Here is a 25,324-nt window from a genome sequence, read left to right as displayed (position 1 = left end):
GAAGTTTATAGACCAAAAGCATCGTTTGGCTTAACAATGTCAGTCATTTTTAACACACTGACTGTCTGGAATAGAATAGATTCCTCTTTCCCATTCAAAGCACCTGCTGCCTGGACCCTGGTGTCAGTGCAGACCCCTCCGTGGCAAGCAGGCAAGTGGCTGTCTCCAAGCTTGCTCCGCCTTCACTCACCCACCTGCCTTGGCCATTGGCTGCGGTTGACTTCACAACCCTCTAAACGCTTCCAGGGCACCTCCCTGCTCTTAGCAGAGCCTGAGATACAAGCTAACACTGCAGTCATGTTTTTCAACCGCCTCCCCTCTGTGCAGACCCAGCATGTCGGGGATGCACCTGGTCAAGAGGGGCCGTGAGCAGAGAAAGCTGGATCTCCACCGGGACTTCACGGTGGCCTCGCCAGCCGAATTCGTGACTCGTTTCGGAGGGAACCGTGTAATTGAAAAGGTATTCATTCATTCATTCACATTTTTCTACCTCCCTTCCTCCAAGGAGCTCAGGGTGCTGTACAAAGTTCCTCCCCTCCTTTTGTCCTCACAACAACCCTGCAAGGTAGGCTGAGAGAGAGTGTGACTGGCCCAGGGTCACCCAGGTACCTATCCTAGAGAAGACTGCACACCAGTGCACTTGCTACTGTGCCCCCTCTCATGTTACTGCTGGAGTGGCTTTCGTCTGGGCCCTTGAAACCCACATTTCCCCTTTGGCATGAGGTCCAATTTGGCATGGCTCTAGAAGTAGACTACCTCCAAGTGGAAGAATGCCAAGTGCAAGGGAGGGCACCAGGATGCATGTCTCTTGCTGTCTTGTGTGCTTCCTGGTGGGCTCTGTGACGCGCAGGAAGCTGGACTAGACGGGCCTTTGGCCCGATCCAGCAGGGCTGTTCTGATGTTCTTATGTGCAGGCTTTAAATGCAGGCATCAGGGTCCGTTGTCATATCCTGCCGGCGTTTCCCCCCCAGGTTCTGATCGCAAACAATGGCATAGCTGCGGTTAAGTGCATGCGCTCCATCCGCCGGTGGGCCTATGAGATGTTCCGGAACGAGCGAGCAATCAGGTTTGTGGTCATGGTGACGCCTGAGGATCTCAAGGCCAATGCAGGTGAGTGAGGCACTGAGTCCTGGTTCCCACACATGCGTGTCCGGCACCACCAACAATCTCCCCCCCCCCCCATTTTAATGCTGCAGAGTACATCAAAATGGCCGACCAGTACGTCCCCGTCCCTGGAGGAACCAACAATAACAACTATGCCAACGTAGAGCTGATCGTGGACATTTCAAAGAGGATCCCAGTGCAGGTATCACATTCCTCTGATGGAGCTTCCTTGTTCTTCTGAAGAGAAACGGCCTTGGTTTGTTGGCTTTAAAATGGGCCACTTGGCTTTCAGGCTACCCTTTTCCACAGCCACTTGTCTGCCATGAACCTCTGTGCCGTGACGGTGCAACTCTTGTCTGCTGCCATAAATTCTGGGAAATGTTTTAGGGGGGTTGTTCAGTTCATATCTGGAGCTGATCAGCCCCCCCCCCCCAAAAGTCAGTGTGTGGCCTAAAATGCACTGGCAGCACTCTTCTGAACACGTATGTTGTAGAGCAGCCATTTTCAGCCACTGCGCCGTGGCACACTGGTGTGCTGCAAAGGTCTGCAGGTGTGCCACAGCACTTTGGGGGAGGGTCATTTATTAGTAGGGTCAGTGGGGCATGTGAGTCCCCCACCAAGGGCATGGTGTGCCTTGTCAATTGTCAAAAAACGGATGCTGTGCGCCTTTAAGTGCCTTCCCAACGTGCCATGAGGTGGGAAAGGTTGAAAATCACTGTTGTAGAGGAAGATCAGTTGTGGTGGGCCCAGCAGTCTTTGAGGGAGGTGTGTCTGTCATGACGGCCTTCTCCTTGAGTAAGCTTCTGAAGGACCTCCGGGGTCCATAGAGCACGGCTTGAAAAACAACTGAGATGGTTGATTATAGAGATGGGTGATGACAGATTTCCTAGTATCTGGAAGGGAGGCTTTGAAATGACAAAGGGCCCAATTCCGTCTAACTTTCCAGTGCTGATGCAGCCTTTCCGCGGGGCGTGTGCTGTATCCAGCGGTGGGAGGGCATTTGCGGAGGCCTGGTGAGGGGAAAGTTAGTTCCCTTGTCTTAGTTCTGCATTGCAGCTGCGCCAGTGCTGGAAAGATGGATAGGATTGGACCCAAAATGTTTGTTTAGGGTGCCACAGGTCTGACACCTGCTGACGCCCACCTTAAAAACATTTGTCGTAGGCTGTATGGGCCGGCTGGGGACATGCCTCCGAAAACCCCAAACTTCCAGAGCTGTTGCAGAAGAATGGAATCGCTTTCCTGGGTAGGTGTCCTGAAATGGCTGCTGCGGCGTCTCAGGTAAAGCGACAGGTGTCCCAAGTGCTTGTGTGCGTTTGTGAATGTAGACATGCAAACGTCTGCATTCCCAACCTGCAGAACAAGAACCTTGGTGATTTTCTTTGGGCAGCTGCACCTAATACACAGGAGGTGTGTGCCGTTTTCTCCCCCTGAAAATTGGCCCTCCGCACCCCAGCATAACAAAACCCAAGTGCATATATAATTAAAATAATTTGCAGATCCTTCCCCTGTTTGCCTCTGCCTCCATTTTTATTCCCTTTCTGGTGTTGGATTTTAGACTGTATGCTCCTGGGGGCAGGGATCTGCCTCTTCATAAAACATAAAACACAAGCTTTTGTTTTATAAGCTTCATAAAACACCATGCACATTGATGGCGCCCGATGCATGATTAGTAACAGACATGTGCATATAGGAGGAGGGCTGTGCAAATAGATCTGTCTGTCAGGACTGGAGCAGCACTGGAGTTCTGTGGTGCAGAGGTGAACTGAGAGGTGTGTCCATGAGCTTCACTGGGTCTTCTCCTTCCTGTTCCCTGGCTGCAGTTCATGTACTGTTCTCCTACCTGCACCCGGGCAGAAGGGCTGCCACCCTTTTCTGAAGGGCTTGGGCAGGCCCCCTTCCTGATGGTCTTGTGTCTCCCACCGTGGCACCAGGCTACTGCCACTCGCGATGTGTTCTCTTTGCCAGGCCCGCTGACCGAGGCCATGTGGGCCCTGGGAGACAAAGTGGCTTCGACCATTGTGGCCCAGACTGTCCACATCCCCACCTTGCCGTGGAGTGGAAGTGGTAAGAGAACGTTCTCGATCACTGTATCTCGGGGGTGCGCCATGTGTAATCCATTGTGTGCTAACTTTTCCTTGTATCTTTCCTTTCATCTTGACAAACGAGGGCGGTGGGATAACATCGCAAATGGCCACGGGAGGCCGGTGTGTGTCAACAACCGATGTTTTGTGCTTCTCGCTGTCCCGCTAATGTTGTCTGTCTTGCACAAGCCGGGGAGGGATGCTCTCCCTCCCTTTTCCTCCCAGTGGCCTGGATGCTGCTTGGACGGTCTTCGACACGGACTTTCTTCCAGGTCTGGTGGCTGAATGGATTGAGGAAAATGAGCAGCCGAGGATGATCACTGTTCCATTGGAGACCTACCGGCAGGGCTGTGTGAGGGATGTGGAGGAAGGCTTGGAGGTAACTTGAGCACCTCCCTCGGTCTAGAGACGAGCTCTCAAGCCCTTGAGGTGTGGGGGCTTTCCCATGTAGAAAAAAGATGGCCAAGAAGAAAGCTATAAAGCAGTGTATCAACTGACCTGCTTGTTCTCTTTTCTCCCCTCCAGGCTTCGGAGAAAATCGGCTACCCGGTGATGATCAAAGCCTCTGAAGGCGGCGGCGGCAAAGGGATCCGGATTGTGGAAGGGGCTGAGGAATTTCCTGCCCGCTTCAGACAAGTAAGCAGACACTGGGGTTGGTTTCCACCATCTTGTTTGTGTTCCTGCCATTTTTGGTTTACTCCTCCTGTGCAAATAAATGGCGCTGAGGAGGACTTTGAGTGCACCTTGCTCCCTTCCCTCACAAGAGCAGTTGTGGTTTTTGCCAGATATATTCATTTAGGCTTCTCCTCAGCAGTTATCATATTCCCGCAACCTTGTGAGCTGCTCTAATGTAGCTAAACGGCTAGACAGAGTCTCCTCTGGTCCAAGTCCAGCATTCTACGCCACGCTGGCTTACTCAGGAAGTCATTTCTTCCCTCAGAGTTCTTTGGAAAAATGCATGTAATAGTCAGACTTGCCTCTGTGTCATTGCCACGCCCCAGTGAAGCGTTTCAGGCCAACTTCAGCATGGGACTAGAAGGCCAAGTGCCATTTTCCCCCATGCGCTTTTTTGACTCCCAGTCCCAACTGTGATAAGGGGAGGACGGGTCTCACAAAGGAGCCTAGGAAACTTGTGGTGGGCGCAGGGAGGGAAGGAAGTAGACTTACAGGCACTTTGGAAAATCCTTGGCAGAGCTGGAAACCCACCCTGGCCCTGAGAGGTTAGTTCTGCTTCTGCAGATGTGTTTTAACAAATGTACGATACCATTGGTCGCAGGAGCTGTGTGTGGAGGCCAGAATGTGCGACCAGATCAAGAAAGAAACACCTGAATGTTGTGGTTTCTTGAAAGATAGAAACCTTCTTTCAAATTGTAAAAATCCCTACGGGGATTTAAATTTGCCTGCCTATGTAAACCGCCTTGAATAAAGTCTAAGGAGAAATCTGAGGACCAAGAAAGGCAGTATAGAAATACCTGTATTACTTGTTGGCAACCTTCAGTCTCGAAAGACTCTGGTATCTCACTCTGAATGGTGGTTCTGGAACAGCGTCTAGTGTGGCTGAAAAGGCCGATTCGGGAGTGACAATCCCTTCCACACTGGGAGCAAGTGTAGTGTGTTCCTGGTCTGTCTCCCTGGCTACGGGCCTTCCTTCTTTGCCTCTTTGCCTCAGACTGTTGGCCAAGTGTCTCTTCAAACTGGGAAAGGCCATGCTGCACAGCCTGCCTCCAAGCGGGCCGCTCAGAGGCCAGGGTTTCCCACCTGTTGAGGTCCACTCCTAAGGCCTTCAGATCCCTCTTGCAGATGCCCTTGTATCGCAGCTGTGGTCTACCTGTAGGGCGCTTTCCTTGCACGAGTTCTCCATAGAGGAGTTGTTGTTGTTGTTGTTGTTGTTGTTATTATTCACCCAGTGCAAGGACTGTGCAAAACTGGGGCTGCCTACGGATGACTCTGAAAGCAGGTCCTTGTTTAATTAAACCATCTAATCTGCACCAGAATGTGGGTTTTCCTGTGAAGAATTTAAGTTTATCTTTCTCATCAGTTGTGTGTAATTGTTGTTCACAACCAACAGCAGAAATGCTCCCGGCAAGTCTGTTTTCCTGCGCATGGAGCTTGGAGGAGCGTAAATCATTAACAGATGTGAATATGCAAATCTTGGTCTTGCCTCTGCATTCCTTGGGCGAAGTGGTTTTCAGAGCGGTAACCTTTAATCGGTTAGATGCTTTGCTCAGATAAATCGGTGCTGCAGCTGACCTGGAGCTGGAGGGCCTGCCAAGCAGTGGGGAGGCCTGTCAGAATGGAGGGCTCAATCCTGCAACTATCCGTCGCTGGTGCAGCTGTGCCAATGGGGTGTCTGGTGGCTGCATCCTGCAATGGAGGGTGCGTCCGTCATGGAGGCCACCTCAGTGTAAGGGAACATTTGTTCTCTTTCCTTGGGGCTGCATTGCGGCTGCATCGGTGTTGGCAAGTCGAATAGGGCTGGGCCCAGAGGAGATGGGAAACCACCTGCCCTCCCCCAAGCTCTTTGGAGGAAGGTGAGGTGGTAATGACACTGAGGACCTTCGGATATGTTACCCTGCACATGCCCAGTCTCGTCTGATGTCAGAAGCTAAGCAGGGTCAGGCCTGGTTAGTACTTGGATGGGAGACCGCCTGGGAATACCGGCTGCTGTAGGCTTCTACCATAGTCTTTCCAGACTGAAGCTTGCCAACCATCTCCCTATACTGAACACTATCTCCTGATCTTGTCTGACCTCGGAAGCTAAGCAGGGTCAGGCCTGGTCAGTACTTGGATGGGAGACCGCCTGGGAATACCGGGTGCTGCAGGCTTCTACCATAGTCTTTCCAGACTGAAGCTTGCCAACCATCTCCCTATACTGAACACTATGTCCCGATCTTGTCTGATCTCCGAAGCTAAGCAGGGTCAGGCCTGGTTAGTACTGGGATGGGAGACCGCCTGGGAATACAGGGTGCTGTAGGCTTCTACCATAGTCTTTCGAGACTGAAGGTTGCCAACCAACCAACCCCCACAGCATGGTCCACTTCATAGGACTCCCTTCTGCTGAGCCAGACCTGTGGTCCAGGCAGATTGGCAGGAAGTCTCCAAGGTCTCAGGCAAGAATGGTTCTCTGCTGCACCCAGAGATCCTGCCAGGGATTCAGCCCAGCCCTTTTTTTGGGCAAAAAGCAGGGGCCCTGCTGCTGAGCCGTGGCCCCTCCCCACTTCCTTCTGCCCCTCAGCCCTCGGTCTCCCTGTCCAACAGGTGCAGAGCGAGGCTCCGGGGTCTCCAATCTTTGTGATGAAGTTTTTGCAGCACGCCCGGCACCTGGAAGTCCAAGTCTTGGCCGATCAGTACGGGAACGCCGTGTCATTGTTCAGCCGGGACTGCTCCATCCAGAGGAGGCACCAGAAAATAATTGAGGAAGCCCCTGCGACGGTGGCACCTCCGTCGGTCTTTGAGTACATGGAGCAGGTAAGGGGGGGCCAGACAGTCTCCCACAAGCAGAGAAAGTTACATTAATGTTGAACATATTTAGGGCTACTTCAACCACTCCCAGTGCTCTAAAATACTGCACTTGTGGGTTGTGTTCTGGGAGAATTGTGCCTGTGTGTCCTTGCCTGCGCCTCTGGCAAGTGTTTTATGATTATGAGGTTTTGTTTGATCTGTTCCTCCCCCGCCTTTGCTTCACAGTGTGCCGTATGCCTTGCGAAGACGGTGGGCTACGTTAGCGCGGGGACAGTTGAATACCTGTACAGCGAGGATGGGAGCTTCCACTTCCTGGAGCTGAACCCCCGCCTACAGGTTGAACACCCTTGCACGGAGATGATTGCCGATGTGAATTTGCCTGCCGCCCAGCTGCAGGTATCTCAAGTGTTACTGAACTTGTTTTTGTCTCTCTCAGATGGTGGGTTATGGATACTATGTAAGAGACTGGGTTCTGTGGCGTCTATGCAGGTGCAAACCCAGGATAATAATGGGAGCCTCGGTTTTTACTTTCCAACAAAGGCCCCTCAACTAGTTTTTCCATTTGCAGTTAACCTAAGATAATCCCTGCTGGGTCAGAACAAGGGCCCCTCGTGTCCAGTTATCTGGCCGGCCACTTTGGGAAACAGTTGTATCCAGGAAGCCCACAGTGTTTCTGAGATGAGACTAGTAGTTGGCAACCTTCAGTCTCGAAAGACTCTGGTATCGCGCTCTGAAAGGTGGTTCTGGAACAGCGTCTAGTGTGGCTGAAAAGGCCGAAAGGAGTGACAATCCCTTCCACATCGGGAGCAAGTGCAGTCTGTCCCTGGTCTGTCTCCCTGGCTACGGGCCTTCCTTCTTTGCCTCTTTGCCTCAGACTGTTGGCCAAGTCTCTCTTCAAACTGGGAGAGGCCATGCTGCACAGCCTGCCTCCAAGCCGGCCGCTCAGAGGCCAGGGTTTCCCACTTGTTGAGGTCCATCCCTAAGACCTTCAGATCCCTCTTGCAGATGTCCTTGTATCGCAGCTGTGGTCTACCTGCAGGGCGCTTTCCTTGCACGAGTTCTCCATAGAGGAGATCCTTTGGGATCCGGCCATCATCCATTCTCACGACATGACCAAGCCAATGCAGGCGTCTCTGTTTCAGCAGTGCATACATGCTAGGGATTCCAGCACGTTCCAGGACTGTGTTGTTTGGAACTTTGTCCTATTGCAATAAATATATATATATTTTCCACCTTAACTAAACAATCTCCGTCTTCCCTAGGATTTGAAACCAGGCTTCTCAAGTGGGGTTGCAAACCTGGTTAAGGGGGGACTTGATAAGAGTCAGACACGATGGAGGCACAATCCAGTTCATGGAGAATTTGTGGCTGTGAGATTTTCGTCCCTTCTGTTTGTGCTTCCAGATTGCCATGGGAGTGCCTCTGCACAGAATGAAGGACATCCGTGTCCTCTACGGGGAGTCCCCGTGGGCAGACTCCCCCATCAGCTTTGAGCGCCCCAACAGTGTCCCAGTACCCAGGGGACATGTGATCGCTGCAAGAATCACCAGTGAGAATCCTGATGAGGTGAGGGGTGTGTGCGTTATAGAGAATTGTAGCCATGGGGGGGGGTGAATAAGAAGTTGCGCAGGGCACTGCATCCTGGCCGCTTGGCCAGTAGAGAGCCCTTTCCTGGTTTTAGATTACTCAGCAGGTACTCTCCACGGAGACTGCTTTGACATTGGCTGTACAGCTTTGTGGTTTCTAGGACTAAGTGCAGGAGACTTTGCAGAGAAGAGAAGTTGCATCTGCTCCAGCTGCCAGTCAGCTCCCGCCTGTTGCACTGCTGGATTCTAAAGCTCCCTCCCTTTCTCTGTGCATTATCTCTCCTTCTCCCCCTTCCCCGTTCCCATCCTTGTGTCACAGGGTTTCAAGCCCAGCTCTGGCACGGTGCAGGAGCTCAATTTCCGCAGCAACAAGAACGTCTGGGGTTACTTCAGTGTGGCAGCCACCGGTGGTTTGCACGAGTTTGCTGATTCCCAGTTTGGACACTGTTTCTCCTGGGGGGAAAACCGTGAGGAAGCCATCTCGTTAGTATTGCCTTTGTGTGAACCTGATGAAAAAAAATTGACATTTACAAATCCTACTTGCAGTGTTTGTTAATGGAGTAGCCAGATAGGGGGACTGGACGGGACGGGACATACTGGTTACTTTTATATTGACCTTAGGCTGATTTTACTTGAGCTCTTTTAGATGCGCTCTGTGATATATCTTGAAAATTGCACTTTATTTAGTTCCCATTTTGCCGCTGATTTGGATACAGTTTGCATTTTCTTGGTACACGACGTGTACATGACGTGAATATGCCTTGCATATTCTCAGCAGAAAAACAGCATAGCAATGTTTCTCCTTCCATAGCTTATGAGATGTCAATTTTCAGCAGCAGCTGTTTCATTGCCTGGGGTTGTAGGGTATTTAATAATAATAATAATAATAATAATAATAATAATAATAATAATAATAATAATAATAATAATAATAATACAGGTATTTCTATACCGCCTGTCTTGGTCCTCAGATTTCTCCTTAGACTTTATTCAAGGCGGTTTACATAGGCAGGCAAATTAAATCCCCGTAGGGATTTTTACAATTTGAAAGAAGGTTCTATCTTTCAAGAAACCACAACATTCAGATGTTTCTTTCTGATCTGGTCGCAACATTCTGGCCTCCATCCTCCCACGCTCAGAGCAGATGGAATAGCTGGCTCAGCTTGTCAGCTGCTTCAAGGTCGCACGGTGCCCGTGGCCTCGAACTGGCGAACTGCGGAAGTTATCTTCAGGCAAATGGAGGCTCAACCCTCTAGACCAGACCTCCTACCCTACATAGGAAGCCCTATTTAGGAAGGGCTTCCTCCCTACCTGATCTGCCCTGTGATTGTGGATAAATCAAATGCAGCTTTTTGCTATGGAAAAAATTATTGGTGTTTGTACTGGGGGCAGGGAGAGGAGAGGATGTGGCTTAATCCCACCTTGCCCCATGCCATGGATTTTGGGCCGGTCTTATCTTTCAGAAATTTGGTGGTGGCTCTGAAAGAGCTCTCCATCCGAGGGGACTTCAGGACGACGGTGGAGTACCTGATCAGGTTGCTGGAGACAGAAAGTTTCCAGCATAATGAGATCGACACCAGCTGGCTGGATCACCTGATTGCAGAGAAAGTGCAGGTGGTTGAACAGGATATTTGTATTGATTGGGTTTTGTTTCTGCCCATTGCTTTCTATCTCTCTCTCTCCTCCCCCCCCCCCCCAACGCTTTGGGCTGGGTGTCAACAGCTGAGGACTTCTCAACAGGTAATGGCTGCAAAGTCCTACGAGTGCATATCAGCTTGACCTTGCCCAGAAAAATTCTGAGATCCAGAAATAAAAACGGAGATCCAGGTTCAAATCCCCCCTCAGCCACAAAGCTTCCTGGGTGACCTTGGGCCAGTCACTTTCTCTCAGCCTCACCTACCTCACAGGGTTGTTGCGAGGACAAAAGGAGGGGAGCAGCTGTGTACACGGCCCTGAACTCTTTGGAGAAAGTGCGGTATAAAAATGTGAAAAATAAAATAAATAAATTCTGTCCAGAACTTTGTATGCTCCCAGGGGGTGCTTGCGATAAGTCCTTCAGGGAAGAGATTCCTGCAGTTGTAATAGGGCTCCTCACTCCCTCCAAACCCCCCTTTTGTGCTTCTGACACTGTAGCCCACCTTGCCTCTACATTTCCTCCATTCCCCTCTTCCAGTCCAAACACTGGGAGAAGTACTGGGAGGTCTTGGGGCTTTTTTTTTAAAAGCCATTTCTGCCCAACATTGCGCAGACACAGCAAGGACCAAATGTGTGCAGCTGCGGGCCAGACAAAAAGGGTTAAAGAATGTCCTTCTGTCTCTGCTGTGCAGGCGGAGAAGCCGGACACTATGTTGGGAGTGGTTTGTGGCGCGCTCAACGTGGCGGATGCCTTGTTCAGGACATGCATGGACGACTTCCTGCACTCCCTGGAAAGGTGAGGCACACCCCGTGGAGAGAAGGGGAGGTCTGGCGTCTCTCCTGTGCCGCACCTGGCTGCTCTCTGCATTTGGATGTGGTAATGTGTTGAGCAGCTGGGAGAAGTCCCCAGTAAGGGGCACCCCTTCACTGGTTGTGGGAGTGCACTGCAAAAGCCGTGGCTGACCACGTTGGGTTTGTGGTCTGTCTCCACATAGCGTGCATGTGTGTGGAACAAAAACACCAGCTCTTTAAACATGTTAACCCCTGAACCAGGGTCTTGCACGGGTTGAATTTGCAGCAACTGTTACCCTGCACATTCCCAATCTTGTCTGATCTTGGAAGCTAAGCAGGGTCAGGCCTGCTTAGTACTTGGATGGGAGACCGCCTGGGAATCCCGGGTGCTGTAGGCTTCTACCATAGTCTTTCGAGACTGAAGGTTGCCAACCATCTCCCTATACTGAACACTATCTCCCGATCTCGTCTGATCTCGGAAGCTAAGAAGGGTCAGGCCTGGTTAGTACTTGGATGGGAGACCGCCTGTGAATCCCGGGTGCTGTAGGCTTCTACCATAGTCTTTCGAGACTGAAGGTTGCCAACCATCTCCCTATACTGAACACTATCTCCCGATCTCGTCTGATCTCGGAAGCTAAGCAGGGTCAGGCCTGGTTAGTACTTGGATGGGAGACCGCCTGGGAATACCGGGTGCTGTAGGCTTCTACCATAGTCTTTCGAGACTGAAGGTTGCCAACCAACCAACCAACCAATATATCTGAAAATGTTGGGTTCCTGTGGCTGTCGTGGGTCTATATTGTGGTCTTTGGTGAGTCTTGGTCTATTCTGCAACATGGACATAATGAGAGCTCCTGTACTACAAAAGGCTGAGCTGTGAAACTAAGATCTTGTTCTAATTTGGCCTCTGCTACAGACCTATTAGGTGACCTTCGGCAAGCCCTTTGCTGCCTCGGGCCCTTGCCCCTCCTCCAGTACACAGATTATAAGACAGGCCTACATGACATGATTGCCGTACAGGTGGCTGGCAGAAAGCAGGTGAAGTGCACTGAATACTGTATGAGTGTTTGCTATTATGGGGTGACTCCCAAGACTAGGTCTGGAGAGTAACAGAGGAGGGGAAAACGGATTGTGGGAGGCTTTGTGCATGGTGCCTGAGAGTGTCTGTTCTTCCAGGGGCCAAGTTTTGCCGGCAGCCTCGCTCCTGAACATTGTTGATGTGGAACTCGTTTACGAAAGCATAAAGTACGCTCTTAAGGTGAGCTTTGCCAAGGGTAAATCCACAGTTGATTGGTGCGCACCCAAGCAGACCCTGGGGGTGGAGAGCTGCCCATCTGTCCACTGGCTGACTGGTGGGGAGACCAGGCCTCCTTTGGGCCACTTTCCCCTTGTTGGGGGGGGACGGGGACAGAGAATATGATTTCTTGAGCTGCTGTGGTGCTTGTACAGGTTGCCCGGCAGTCCCCGACCACATATGTGATCATCATGAATGACACCCATATCGAGATTGATGTGCACCGCCTGAACGACGGGGGCCTCCTGCTGTCCTACGATGGCAACAGCTACACTACATACATGAAAGAGGAACCTGACAGGTAGGGGGCGCTATTGGCCCTTTTGAGTGACGATACAATGCCCAGTTTTGGTGGTCTGCTAGGAAAGCCTCCAGAGCCTCCTGTGACAGGCCCACGTGTCTTCCAGCATATCGCAGTTTGGTGGCGCTTTTGTTATTTTTATGTCAGACCATTTTGCAAGGTTTGCCTGAAAAAGCGATACGTGGATGCCTAAAAGTCAATTGAGAAGGAACTGTGTCTATAGGAGGCTTTGCAGATCTATGCTCTTGAGCTGTTCCGTGCATTAACTGTCACAATAAGGATTGCTGGGTTTAATTACTTGACTACGTTTTAATTCATTTAAAAAGGTGCCCCCAGCAAACCAGGCAGTAGGTTTTAAAATAAAAACTTTTTCGTTTCTTAATGCAAACACTTACACACGGGTGCGTCATCTAAATTTGCAAAGCATGCGGTTTGCTTCAGGACCATTGCTTTTTATTTGAATGTACACTTAATTGATTAATAGATGAATATTTCTGTAATGGTGGCAGCTCTCGTAAATAGATGGTTTTCTCTGCACTTGGGGGCAAGCAGAGTCCTAAGAACGTTTGCTGCTTTTTGCCTCCCAGATACCGTGTCACTGTGGGCAATAAAACCTGTGATTTTGCAAAGGAGAATGACCCGACGGTGCTTCGATCCCCCTCTGCTGGAAAGCTGCTGCAGTACACCGTAGACGACGGGGGGCACATCTGTGTGGGTCACAGCTATGCCGAAATAGAGGTATCCATTCAGTCAGGCCAGCTGAACAGTGCCAGCCAGAGTTTTACAGGCATGCCTTCTTGAGAGTGTCAGGAGGGGCTTCATGCAGCAAAGGATTAGGCTGTGGAATTCACTGCCACAAGATGTGGCAATGGCCATTTGCTTGGATGGCGTTAAAAAGGGATTGTACAAATTCAGAGAGCACCAGAGATCTATATGCAGCAACTGTTACCCTGCACATGCCCGATCTCGTCTGATCTCTGAAGCTAAGCAGGGTCAGGCCTGGTTAGTACTTGGATGGGAGACCGCCTGGGAATACCGGGTGCTGCAGGCTTATACCATAGTCTTTCGAGACTGAAGGTTGCCAGCCATCTCCCTACACTGAACACTATCTCCCGATCTTGTCTGATCTTGGAAGCTAAGCAGGGTCAGGCCTGGTTAGTACTTGGATGGGAGACCGCCTGGGAATACCGGGTGCTGTAGGCTTATACCATGATCTCGGAAGCTAAGCAGGGTCAGGCCTGGTTAGTACTTGGATGGGAGACCTGAGAATACCAGGTGCTGTAGGCTTCTACCAGAGTCTTTCGAGACTGAAGGTTGCCAACCATCTCCCTATACTGAACACTATCTCCCGATCTCATCTGATCTCGGAAGCTAAGCAGGGTCAGGCCTGGTTAGTACTTGGATGGGAGACCGCCTGGGAATACCAGGTGCTGTAGGCTTCTACCATAGTCTTTCGAGACTGAAGGTTGCCAACCAACAAGAGATCTTTCTATGGTTACTGGTCATTAAGGGTATGCACTATCTCTAGGTACTACAGCAGTATACCCTGAAACCAGCTGAAGGGGAGCCATGATGGGAGGGGACACTCTGTCAGGAGCAAAGACCCCTTTCACCCCCCCATCTTGACTCAAAATATCATCCTCACTTCTGAGTTCTCCTCAGCCAAGTGGCCAAATCTGTTCACTTTTGGAGTCCAAAAGGACTAGAAACTTGACTTTTTAAAAAGACTTGGGAGCCGTGTTTCTCAGGGTCCTACGTTCAAAAGCAAACTCCTCGCCTGCCTGGCGTCATGGAAGTTGTGCAGGCAGGGAGTAGGGGAGGCAGCTTGCTCTCAGCCTAAGAGACGCTTGCTTTCCGAACAGGTGATGAAGATGGTGGTGACCTTGACCGTGGAGGAATCGGGCACAATCCACTACGTGAAACGTCCGGGCACACTACTGAAGGCAGGCTGCATTGTAGCAAGGCTGGAGTTGGATGACCCCACCAAGGTTCACCCGGTGAGCAGGTGGTGACTGCAGGGGAGAAGCACCCTGTTAATGTTTGTTTATTACTGTACACGGCTTTAACGGTGTGTCTCCAAAATGTCTACAGACAAATTTGAAAACTCCTGTTTGCCACGGGGTCCCAGAGCTCCTTTATTAAAATGAATCTTATCCACAGCTCATTCAAGGAGCCTTGCAGAAAGCGCCCAGTAAAACAGCTACTCTGGGTTATTGTGGGGCAGCTTTTGGGTGGCCAGTTTCCAGGAGTGACTCTCAAGACTTCTTTCTCTCTCCCCTCTGTGCTCCATCTTCTGCCCCCAGGCCCAGCTGTACACAGGGGGGCTCCCCCCTCAACAGCCTCTACCCATCCTGGGTGGAAAGTTACACCAGGTGTTCCACAATGTGCTGGAGAACCTCATGAACGTCATGAGTGGATACTGTTTACCGGAGCCTTATTTCACTGCCAAGGTAAGGACCTTAGCTGGCAGTTCAGAATCTCCTGGAAGTACTTGGGGATGTCTGTTTTTTGTTTGTTTTCCTCAAAACAATACTGGGGAAGTTCCGGTACTTGCAGAGTTTTCTTTGGCCTGCTGAGTAGACTACAAGAGAGGCTACAAGCACATGGGTTTGTTACGGAGCTTGTGCAGAAGGGCATCAAAGTTGCCCTCCGGTCTTGCCAGTATTGTGCCATTTCCTCTTCTGTTCCTAAAAGTCCAGCATTATAGTCCATGCCTATTAACCATGATGGTGAAAATGAGCATCCATGTTTAGAGGCAGGATATCTGTATGTGTTTGATGCTGATGAATGAGCTTTGTGCCCTGCTCGAGAGTTGCCTGTGGTTGGTGGATGGCAGTGATACCGTTTTCCCACCCATCCGCCTGTGACTTCAGTGTGTGACCAGGCCTGTCCCCAATAATCATTCCCTTTTTCCCCTGCTCAGGTCAAGGAATGGGTCTGCCAGCTGATGAAGACCCTCCGAGACCCCTCGCTTCCCCTGCTGGAGCTGCAGGACATCATGACAAGCATCTCCGGCCGAATCCCACCATCGGTGGAGAAATCGATCCGGAAAGTGATGGCTCAGTATGCCAGCAACATCACGTCGGTGCTCTGCCAGTTCCCCAGCCAGCAGGTCAGAACAGGCAGTGGACTGACCCTGGAAGGGACGGTGGCAAGAGAGGGTGGGGATCTTGCCTGTCGTGTTTCAGACACAGTGTTCAGGGAAGTGAGGTTCTTTCAGCCCTGATGGCGTCTGGCCTGGACGCCTTTAAAAGGGGATTGGACAACTTTCTGAAGGAAAAATCCATTACAGTTTACAAACCATGATGCGTATGTGCAACCTCCTGATTTTAGAAATGGGCTATGTCAGAATGCCAGATGCAAGGGAGGGCACCAGGATGCAGGTCTCTTGTGATCTGGTGTGCTCCCTGGGGCATTTGGTGGGCCGCTGTGAGATACAGGAAGCTGGACTGGATGGGCCTATGGCCTGATCCAGTGGGGCTGTTCTTATGTTCTTAACTACAATTCCCAGGAAGCCTTGCAGGTCTCTTGTTATCCGGTGTGCTCCCTGGGGCATTTGGTGGGCCGCTGTGAGATACAGGAAGCTGGACTGGATGGGCCTATGGCCTGATCCAGTGGGGCTGTTCTTATGTTCTTAACTACAATTCCCAGGAAGCCTTGCAGGTCTCTTGTTATCCGGTGTGCTCCCTGGGGCATTTGGTGGGCCGCTGTGAGATACAGGAAGCTGGACTAGATGGGCCTCTGGCCTGATCCAGTGGGGCTGTTCTTATGTTCTTAACTACAATTCCCAGGAAGCCTTGCAGGTCTCTTGTTATCCGGTGTGCTCCCTGGGGCATTTGGTGGGCCGCTGTGAGATACAGGAAGCTGGACTAGATGGGCCTCTGGCCTGATCCAGTGGGGCTGTTCTTATGTTCTTAACTACAATTCCCAGGAGGCCTTGCAGGTCTCTTGTTATCTGGTGTGCTCCCTGGGGCATTTGCTGGGCTGCTGTGAGATACAGGAAGCTGGACTAGATGGGCCTATGGCCTAATCCAGTGGGGCTGTTCTTATGTTCTTAACTACAATTCCCAGGAAGCCTTGCAGGTCTCTTGTTATCCGGTGTGCTCCCTGGGGCATTTGGTGGGCCGCTGTGAGATACAGGAAGCTGGACTAGATGGGCCTCTGGCCTGATCCAGTGGGGCTGTTCTTATGTTCTTAACTACAATTCCCAGGAAGCCTTGCAGGTCTCTTGTTATCCGGTGTGCTCCCTGGGGCATTTGGTGGGCCGCTGTGAGATACAGGAAGCTGGACTAGATGGGCCTCTGGCCTGATCCAGTGGGGCTGTTCTTATGTTCTTAACTACAATTCCCAGGAGGCCTTGCAGGTCTCTTGTTATCTGGTGTGCTCCCTGGGGCATTTGGTGGGCCGCTGTGAGATACAGGAAGCTGGACTAGATGGGCCTGTGGCCTGATCCAGTGGGGCTGTTCTTATGTTCTTATGTTCTCACCTCCAGTCATCTCCCTCTGGCGCTGCCTCTCCTCCTTCTAGCCCACTCCCTCCTTATCACCAGGGCTTGCTTGTTTACTATCATTCTGTGCAAAGCTTGGCAAACGGAAAAACTCTGGTGGTCTTAAAAAAAAAACAAACCGATTTTCTAAGACCTTGTGAAAAAAGGCTTGAGAACATGCAAATTGTGCCTGGCTCAGGAGGTCCTGATGATTATCTTGTCCTGAGATGACCTGCCCCGGAATGAGGCCAGCAACTGCTGCAGTGCAACGGTGGATAATCAAATGTGCAGGTCTCGCAGCAATGCGCTCTGCAGCTGCTTCCCTTTCCGTTTCTCTCTTCATTCCCAAGATTGCCAGCATCCTGGACAGCCATGCGGCCACCCTGCAGCGGAAAGCTGACCGGGAAGTCTTCTTCATGAACACACAGAGCATCGTGCAGCTGGTTCAGAGGTGATGTGCACCCCCTTCCCCTCCAGCCCTCTCTTCTTTATACGGTGCGCATCCACTCCCATCACTAGAGCATTGGTGTGTGGTGGTTGTTTAGTTTCCTCTGTTTCACCCAACTTTTCATTTCCTGCACAGAAGCTCCAGTGTTCATCAATGTCCTAGGAACCGATCTTCCCCCTCAGTAGTTAGGATCTCTGTGAATGTTCCCGACATCACAGCAGCTCAACCAGTGACTGGAAGCAGTGTGGGTTGCAGGATGTGACCAGCTTAGGGCGCAATCCTAACCCCCTATGTCAGTATTTTCCAGCACTGGCATAGCGGTGCCAATGGGCCGTGTGCTGCAGTTTGGTGTCGCTCACGGAGGCCTCCTCAAAGTAAATTAACCCCTGCTAATTGGGTAAGAGGCACTTTTTCAAGTGGGTGCTCCTTTTTTTAGCAGGGGGAGAGTAACTGGCCCACCTCACCCCAGCACTGTCTGTTCTAGTGGCTGTCTGCTGGTATTCCTTGGCATCTTTTTAGATTGTGAGCCCTTTTGGGACAGGGAGCCATTTAGTTATTTGATTTTTCTCTGTAAACCGCTTTGTGAACGTTCAGTTGAAAAGCGGTATATAAATACTGTTAATTAAATACTGTTAATTAAAGGAAGTTTGTTCCCGTACCTCAGAGCTGCATTTCCCTTATGTCAGTGCTGGAGAGCACTGACATAAGGGGTTAGGATTGTGCCCTAAGTGAATGTTGACAGAGAACTTTATGGGTTGTGCCTCTTTGTCTGTTCTCCCGATAGATACCGCAGTGGGATCCGAGGTCACATGAAATCCATAGTGTTGGATTTACTGCGGCGCTATTTGCAGGTGGAGACCCAGTTCCAGCAAGGTGAGGGGATCAGTGGCGCCCTTATGCTCCCATTGCAGTGGAAGAGGAAGAGGGGTCATTACTGATAAGTATCCCTCTTCTGTTTTCCCTTTCAGCTCATTGTGACAAGTGCGTCATCAGCCTGCGCGAACAGCACATGCCCGACATGACCCCAGTCCTTGAGTGTATTTTCTCCCATGCTCAGGTGGCCAAGAAGAACGTCCTGGTGACCATGTTGATTGTGAGTAGGAGGGGGTCAGGTTGTCTTTGTGGGCGAGCTGCCTATGAAGACGAGAGCAGTGGTGCTCTCACAGATAGGGCGGGATTTCCTGCGGAGTCACAAGGGTCTTGTGCCCTCCTCGCAGGCGGTTTTCTTGGGCTTAAGAAGACAGGCTCTGACCTGCAGCCAGTCCCTCTCTGAATCTGTGCCATAAAATCGGCGTCTTCCTTACACGCAGGATCAGCTTTGTGGCCGAGACCCGACCCTGACCGACGAGCTGATGGCCATTCTCAACGAGCTGACGCAGCTGAACAAGACGGAGCACTCCAGAGTCGCCTTGCGGGCCAGGCAGGTCTGCAGGGGTTTCAAGACGTCCCAGGACGTTGACTTCACTCCCCTCGGGGCTCCCTGGTGTGTACCTTACCCAGGTGTGCCCCATTCCTTTTGCTCCCAGGTGCTGATTGCCTCCCACCTCCCTTCTTACGAACTGCGGCACAACCAGGTGGAGTCGATTTTCCTCTCGGCCATCGACATGTATGGACACCAGTTCTGCCCGGAGAACCTCAAGGTTGGCCATGCTTGTTGAGCCTTGTAGTGAGTGACCCTCCACCTCTTTAAGCACCTCTCATGGTAAATGAAGCAGCGACCTCAGGCAAGAAGGCGCTCCTGGGCCAAGCATGCCTTGTGCAGTCTTCCATGTCATCCTCTCTGCTTTAGCTCTGTGCCTGAGTCCTTGGAGAACAGCTGTCAGCCACTGCAGGTGGTCCTGGGCGAGATGGGCCAGTGCTCTGAGTCTTCACCCTGCAGTTTTGTGTGTTTACCACTGTATCCATGTCCTTGTGGCGCCTCGAGCCATCCAGCCGCACAACCACATACACAATCTGATTGTGGCATAGATTTCCAGACCCGTCGGTTTAAACTTCTTGGGATGCTGTTAAGAGTTGCCCAGGAGGGGCTTTGGAAGGGCGGCAAATAAATGCCCAGGCAAAATATGCAAGATGAGCACATTCACTGGCGGCAGCAGGAATTGGCAACAACACCCTCTTCCTCGCTGTGCCGTTTAGCCCCTGTCCTGGGAGAGGAAGCCAGTGTCTTGTCTGAGTCTGGAATGAATTCAGGCAAATGTGCTGATCATAATGTAAGATATCTAGTTTTTTTTATCCAGCAACTCTCTGCTCATTCTGTCTGGTGTTTGTTCCTCCCTTATAGAAACTGATCCTGTCAGAAACGACCATCTTTGATGTTCTGCCCACCTTCTTCTACCACTCCAACCAAGTGGTTTGCATGGCAGCCCTGGAGGTAAACCCAAATGGTGATGCTTTGGACTGAATTTATGTTCAACACACACACCCCCTTTTTTTGGGCAAAGCGGAAGGTTTGCCCCATAGCAGTGAGAGAAGCTGGCAGCACATCAGGGCTACACACAGAGGCGCTTGGATCCAGTCTGAATGTAATAACTTGTTGCATGCAGGAAAAATGTAGTTGGGTATGAAGTTGTCAGGCAGTGCTGGATTTGAACCCTGGTCCTGAGGCTTACCAGACTGTGCTTTCGAGACCTGCCTGGCTAAAAGCCTTAGTCTCGCCACAGGAGAGACTATGTTGAAGGACACACGCCAGTCACGGTCATGTGATTAGCAGGAAGCGCCTGATTAGCCCCGCCCCTAAAAATGCAGCCCCACCTTAGCCTGTGTGACTCTCTTGCAGGTTCACTGCTGCCCGGGCTTCTGGGTCGAGCACCCCAGTTCTCACTTTGCTCCTAGATGCCCCCTCCTGCCTGCCCGCAGCTGCTTGGCACTTCAGTTGCCCACAGTGCAGTCTGAAGCAAATCCACGCAGGCTTTGCAGGAAAGATCCCACCGATGCAGGATTCTTGCCATCTTGTTTCGCTTTCCCCCCTGCAAAATCCTTACAAGCTTCTTCGCTCTGGCATCCTGTTTCCGCATAGGAAGGACAAACAGGACGCTGTCCCAAACTGCTCCAAAACTTGCCATTTGCTCCCCTTCCCTCCCAGGTGTACGTGAGGAGAGCTTACATTGCCTACGAGCTGAACAGCCTTCAGCACCGCCAGCTCACGGATGGCACCTGCGTGGTGGAGTTCCAGTTCATGTTGCCCTCATCCCACCCAAACAGGTAGAGAGATGGCCTTAAGAGGACCCTTGCCCTGCTTCTCTTGCGTCCCTTGAGCAGTTCTTCTGTGTGTCCTTGCAAGGTTCTTTGCCAGTTTTCAGATCAAGCGGGAAGATCAAGTTTGCTAGTTTTTAGATCCAACTGGAATCGACAGCAACAAAGCCAAAGCGTGGGTGGAAGCTGACAGTGCCAGGTTGCCCTTTGATGGGCCCTTGACCAGTGTCCGATCTAGCTGATCTCTGACGCCACCCCTGAAGGCACAGCTCTGTGCCAGAGAGCATGTTTTGCATGCACCAATGTCTTGGGTTCAGTCCTTAAAATCTCCAAAGGACCAGGTAGTGGGTGATGAGAGCGATCCCCTGCTGAGACCTTGGAGAGCTGCTGCCAACTGGAGTAGACTCCATAGGGCAAGCCGGGTGGCTCAATTCGAGAGAAGGCGGCTTCACATGTCTGTGTGTTTTTTCAGAGGCAGCAGCCCGGCCCTGAGCAGGTAGAGTGTCAAATGCTTCTGACTCTACAGCATGAGTAGCATTGCGAAAAACAATAATAAATAAGGCTGCCATAAATGCTTGGCTGGCTCTTTCCTGCTGCCCCCAATCCCTTCTTTCCAAATTTTCCTAGCTACTGTGCTGTGCAGCAGGCATGAGAGACAGGCCATTTCTTCTCAATCATATGGCAAGTGAAAGAGGGGGAGAGAGAGAACTGCACACTCTGTCCCTGCTGCAAGGCTCTGAAGTGGGGAACCCAACCACGTCCGTTCCAGACAAACGGCTTCTGCTTCTGTGTGTGTTCAGATGAACCGTGCAAGTTCTGGCGCCCCTGACCTTGGCTGTGTTCCCCTTCAGCCCCTCTGTTCCCACCGCTCCCCACAGGCTGGGGGACAGGGTTGTTTTGTGGGACCAGGATCTTGAGTACAGGGTGGCAGAAGTCACACCAGAACGTGGGTCAGCTCCTGAATTTACAGCTTGTCTTGCAAGGACGTTCTTGGGTCTGGCACACACCCATCTTTGGAATGCCAGGCTGCTGTTCTGTCATCACGCAGGATTGCATAGACCTAGGTTGGTCCCACTGTGGTCTTGGGTCTTCCATCTGGCTCAGGTGCAGCCCGGGCACCTTCTAAATTGGCTGTGTAAACGTGCTCCAGTCCCAAGCCAGTGCCCCGTCCTCTGTGTCTCTCTCTAGCACGTAACCCCAGCTGCTTCTGTGGATTCGTGCCCCCAGGCCCTTGAGAATGAGCTCTGCGCTCCCTCCCGTCTTCCCAGCCCCACTAATATACTTCATTCTCTGCACCTATTTACTGCTTCTTAATAGAAATGAATTTGAATTTCTAACCATTAACTTCCAGCATACCGAGAGAAGCAATATGAGGTAAGGGGGGGGGAGAGGTAAAGTGGCTGCACTGCCCCCCCCCGAGATCTGGTGCGCCACTTGAATGCATGGCCTCCAGGGTTGTGGTATTACGTCGGTAATTTTTTGTTAGTAAGGTTCCCTGTTCTTGAAGCTCAGAGTGGCCGAGGGCTTTGACCTGCTAGCAAAACACTCCCAGAAGCTGCATGTGTCGCAGGGAGTGGCGGGTTCCTTGGAGGTGCTGTTCCAGGCCAGCTCCCTGTGGTGCATGGGATGTATTCCCAATGAACCAGACGTGACACGGAAAACAAGCTCCCCTCTGGCATTTGGATCAGTGGGGGCACAGGACACCCAGTCTGAGCAGTGCAGGCTGAAGGCCGCTGTTGATTTAAAGTGGCTTGAGAGAAGCATCAGGATAGACAATATATCCTGAGATATAAGATCTATATCTTATTTCCTGGCATCAAACAGGATTTGCCTAACTCTTAAGTTCTGTGGCTTGCTAGCTTGACGCCTCTTCCTGTTTGCACACAGGATGTCCCTTCCGGTCAGCATCTCGAATCCAGACCTGGCCCGACACAGCACTGAGCTGTTCATGGACAGCGGCTTCTCCCCCCTCTGCCAGAGGATGGGTGCCATGGTTGCCTTCGACAGATTCGAAGACTTCACCAGGTAGCTGGGCAGTGCTTTCAGTGGAGGGTGGGAGGTGCCGGGGGGAAGACCCGCTTGCCTGTGGCTTGCTGGAGTGATGGAGCCCCTTTATCTAAATCAGGGGTGTCCAAAGTTTTTGGCAGGAGGGCCACATCGTCTCTCTGACACTGTGTCAGGGGCCGGGGAAAAAAAGAATTAATGTACGTTTAAAATTTGAATACATTTACATAAGTATATATAAATGAATATATTAAAGATGAACTTATATGAATGCATGAAGGTCTTGCAATAGCTCAAGGCCTATAAAAGGCCTTGTACAAAGCAAGGCTGGCCTTTCCTTTGCTGCTGCTACTGCATCATAGATGTGAAACAGCAAGCAGTGGAGGAAGCTCTCATCCCACAGCTCATGCAAGAGGTCAAACAGTCGCCCTCACGCTGAGAGCAGTTGCTTTGGGCCAGTGTGGGCTCCAACAAATCTCTGGAGGGCCAGAGGATCATTAGAGACTGGGGTCTCCCTGAGGGCCACATTGAGAGGCCTCAAGGGCCGCATGTGGCCCCGGGGCCGGGGTTTGGGCACCCCGATCTAAATGATGTTTAGATACACATTGGCCCCTTTTCCTTCTTATTACGATGCTTCTGTTTTCATGACGCAGGTAGTTTTTGTTTTGTTTTTTATTCCCCTTTCCTTTTGAGGTGTTGGGAACTGCCATGACTGTGGGATGTCTCAGAGTGTGTGTTCCTTCCTGGGAAAGCCTGGAGGCTCCTTTGTGAGGCCAAACTGGAGCCTTGATGTTACCCTTGGACCACCTTTGAAATGTAGAGGTTCAGTCTGGCTTGTTAGCATGTTATGGACTGAGACCCATCCCGGAAGGACCAGACTAAACTGTCCAGTAAGCACCTCATTCCCACCTGAATTCATCGTCTCTTTTCTCGGTCCCCCCCAGAAACTTTGACGAAGTGATATCCTGCTTTGCCGACCCCCCTTTGGAGAGCCCCTTGTTCAGCGAGGCGCGGGTCACCCTCTACGACGAAGAGGACAATAAGGTGATGAGGGCTTGTGGGTTGCTGGCCTCTCTCCAGAGAGCGGGTTTGCTGTTTCTTCATCGCTAGGACTGATCCTGTGCTGTTGTGGTTTCCAGAACGTCCAAGAGGAGCCCATTCACATCCTGAACGTCGCGATTCGCTGGGCAGATCACTTTGAAGATGAGAAACTGGTGCCGATCTTCCGAGCCTTTGCACAGTCTAAGGTCTTCTGTTCTACTCTTGGAATAGCAAACACAGCAAAACTTGGTCTCCCTTCCTTGTCCCTTCCATGACCCTCATTTCATGCTCTTCTACTGGTCTGTCTCTCCTCCCCTTTTTAAAAATCAGCAAATAAGTGACTGTGTGCTCCCTTTCCCCCATCCGCACTTCATCTGCAAACCTCTTAAGAAAAGCAGGTTTGGGTGCAAGAGTGGGGTTGGTGATGTTGTAGGCACTAGCCAGTACATGTCCAACAGAGCTGCTGTTTTTGCAGTTCAGCCTGAACCCTGCTGAAAACTACAGAACTAGGGTTTATTCCTTTCCTTTTAAGGACTCTCTCCAGGGCAGGAAGAAAGAGAGAGAGAGAGAGAGAGAGAGAGAGAGAGTGTTGAGGACACTGACAGCCCAATCTTATCCACACTTTCCTGAGAGTAAGCCCCATTGTCTCAAATGGGACTTACTTCTGAGTAGACATGCATAGGATTGGGCTGCGAGACAGTGCTATCAGACCACCTCCACCAGTCTGAAAATATTGTATCTGTCTTGATCCTGAATTTGAGAGAGACACAGCAGCGGTTGGTGAGGGTTGCTTTACATTTTCCTGCTCTGAACTGTCTCTCTTCATTGAGGACCCAATGCACAAATTCCCTGAGCTGATTTTTCTCCCTAAGAAATTGCTGCTATTGACCGTTCACTCCACGTCCCAATTGTAGCTTATGGATGCAGACTGAATTGTTGTCCAACAACCGCTGACCCTCAGGATGGGGGAGGGATTTAACTCCTGTGGAATTAAAAAAAACATGCCCACATTGATCCAGTTCAATCCTGGTTTCTTTTTTTACCTGCACAAGTTCCCTAAGAGGTCAGATTTTCTTTTCTCCAAGTGATGATGCCTTATCTTTCAAACTCCTTCCTGGGCTGGCTCAGACTCTTGCCTCTCTCTCTCTCTCTCTCTCTCTCTCTCTCTCTCTCTCTCTCTCTCATTGGTCTCATTCTTGTACACAGAACAACATCCTTGCTGGCTGTGGACTTAGAAGAATCACATTTTTAATAGCTCAGCAGGTCAGTGATGGGCTTTCATTCTTAGTTTTGTGTCTGCAAATCATCTGTTTTATCAGTGACAATTTTTTAAAAATGCATGCTCTATTTTTGCTTACAACTTTTTGTAAAAACTGCAGTCGTCATATACAGAAGGGGGAAAAGGAGGGGTATAGCAGGGCTGGCCAAAGACCTCCTGGGGCCTACAGTGGGGTGCCCAGTGCTGCTGCCCCCCTAACCTGGTGATGCACTAGACTCAAGGGCAGGAAAGCAAGTGTGAAGGAGAGCGGTGGACTGGAGGTGCTCTAGCCCAGCAGTTTCCTCTCCTCCACAATTCCTCTTTCACTCTCTCCTCCTTCTGTCCAGGGGGGAGGAGGCTCAGTGCAGGTGAGTGAGTGGACAGAGGCAGTTGCCCCCCTGCCTGAGATGATGGCCTCTGTCAGCTTTGTGTATGGACGAGTGGGAGAAGTTCCCCTTCCCCATAAAAGGTTAAAACTGAACCTTCGCGCAGGGAGTTCAGGACCCACAACATTCCACAATTGCGTAGTCCATTTTTAAAGTCCTTGATGTGGACGGTTTGGGGAGGGGGATCTTCTTCTCTCACCTTGGAAGAGACCCTTGGCTGAATTGCTCCTCCCTGCCGGTCAAAAGCGTTCACAGGA

At 51.1% G+C, this 25,324-nt stretch overlaps 1 protein-coding gene and 4 pseudogenes across 3 annotated transcripts in view; all 5 read left to right on the top strand.

Moving 5' to 3' along the window:
• Window positions 1-25,324, top strand: part of ACACB (acetyl-CoA carboxylase beta) — a 50,619-nt gene that overhangs the window by 11,078 nt on the left and 14,217 nt on the right. For 2 of the 3 annotated variants that reach the window (XM_066609907.1, XM_066609909.1), the window contains 31 exons: window positions 328-460; window positions 972-1,110; window positions 1,197-1,306; window positions 2,266-2,347; window positions 3,070-3,168; window positions 3,458-3,564; window positions 3,711-3,821; window positions 6,444-6,653; window positions 6,873-7,043; window positions 8,052-8,213; window positions 8,553-8,716; window positions 9,697-9,847; window positions 10,561-10,664; window positions 11,834-11,915; window positions 12,107-12,252; window positions 12,840-12,990; window positions 14,115-14,249; window positions 14,556-14,702; window positions 15,176-15,364; window positions 17,089-17,189; window positions 17,971-18,059; window positions 18,155-18,279; window positions 18,497-18,610; window positions 18,713-18,826; window positions 19,468-19,557; window positions 20,269-20,387; window positions 20,851-20,874; window positions 22,266-22,403; window positions 23,327-23,426; window positions 23,522-23,629; window positions 24,630-24,686. In XM_066609907.1, the coding sequence (XP_066466004.1) occupies window positions 328-460; window positions 972-1,110; window positions 1,197-1,306; window positions 2,266-2,347; window positions 3,070-3,168; window positions 3,458-3,564; window positions 3,711-3,821; window positions 6,444-6,653; window positions 6,873-7,043; window positions 8,052-8,213; window positions 8,553-8,716; window positions 9,697-9,847; window positions 10,561-10,664; window positions 11,834-11,915; window positions 12,107-12,252; window positions 12,840-12,990; window positions 14,115-14,249; window positions 14,556-14,702; window positions 15,176-15,364; window positions 17,089-17,189; window positions 17,971-18,059; window positions 18,155-18,279; window positions 18,497-18,610; window positions 18,713-18,826; window positions 19,468-19,557; window positions 20,269-20,387; window positions 20,851-20,874; window positions 22,266-22,403; window positions 23,327-23,426; window positions 23,522-23,629; window positions 24,630-24,686 (3,772 nt within the window). The remainder of the gene's footprint in view (window positions 1-327; window positions 461-971; window positions 1,111-1,196; window positions 1,307-2,265; window positions 2,348-3,069; window positions 3,169-3,457; window positions 3,565-3,710; window positions 3,822-6,443; window positions 6,654-6,872; window positions 7,044-8,051; window positions 8,214-8,552; window positions 8,717-9,696; window positions 9,848-10,560; window positions 10,665-11,833; window positions 11,916-12,106; window positions 12,253-12,839; window positions 12,991-14,114; window positions 14,250-14,555; window positions 14,703-15,175; window positions 15,365-17,088; window positions 17,190-17,970; window positions 18,060-18,154; window positions 18,280-18,496; window positions 18,611-18,712; window positions 18,827-19,467; window positions 19,558-20,268; window positions 20,388-20,850; window positions 20,875-22,265; window positions 22,404-23,326; window positions 23,427-23,521; window positions 23,630-24,629; window positions 24,687-25,324) is intronic. The other variant, XM_066609908.1, reaches the window with a different exon arrangement.
• LOC136634840 (5S ribosomal RNA) lies at window positions 10,939-11,058 on the top strand (annotated as a pseudogene).
• On the top strand, window positions 11,240-11,362 carry LOC136634554 (5S ribosomal RNA; annotated as a pseudogene).
• Window positions 13,184-13,303, top strand: LOC136634640 (5S ribosomal RNA; annotated as a pseudogene).
• LOC136634894 (5S ribosomal RNA) lies at window positions 13,569-13,691 on the top strand (annotated as a pseudogene).

This window comes from Tiliqua scincoides, chromosome 14 (genome assembly GCF_035046505.1).
Source record: "Tiliqua scincoides isolate rTilSci1 chromosome 14, rTilSci1.hap2, whole genome shotgun sequence".
NCBI lineage: Eukaryota > Metazoa > Chordata > Lepidosauria > Squamata > Scincidae > Tiliqua > Tiliqua scincoides.
The sequence above is the reverse complement of the archived record's forward strand: the minus strand, read 5'-3'. Positions and strand labels throughout refer to the sequence as shown.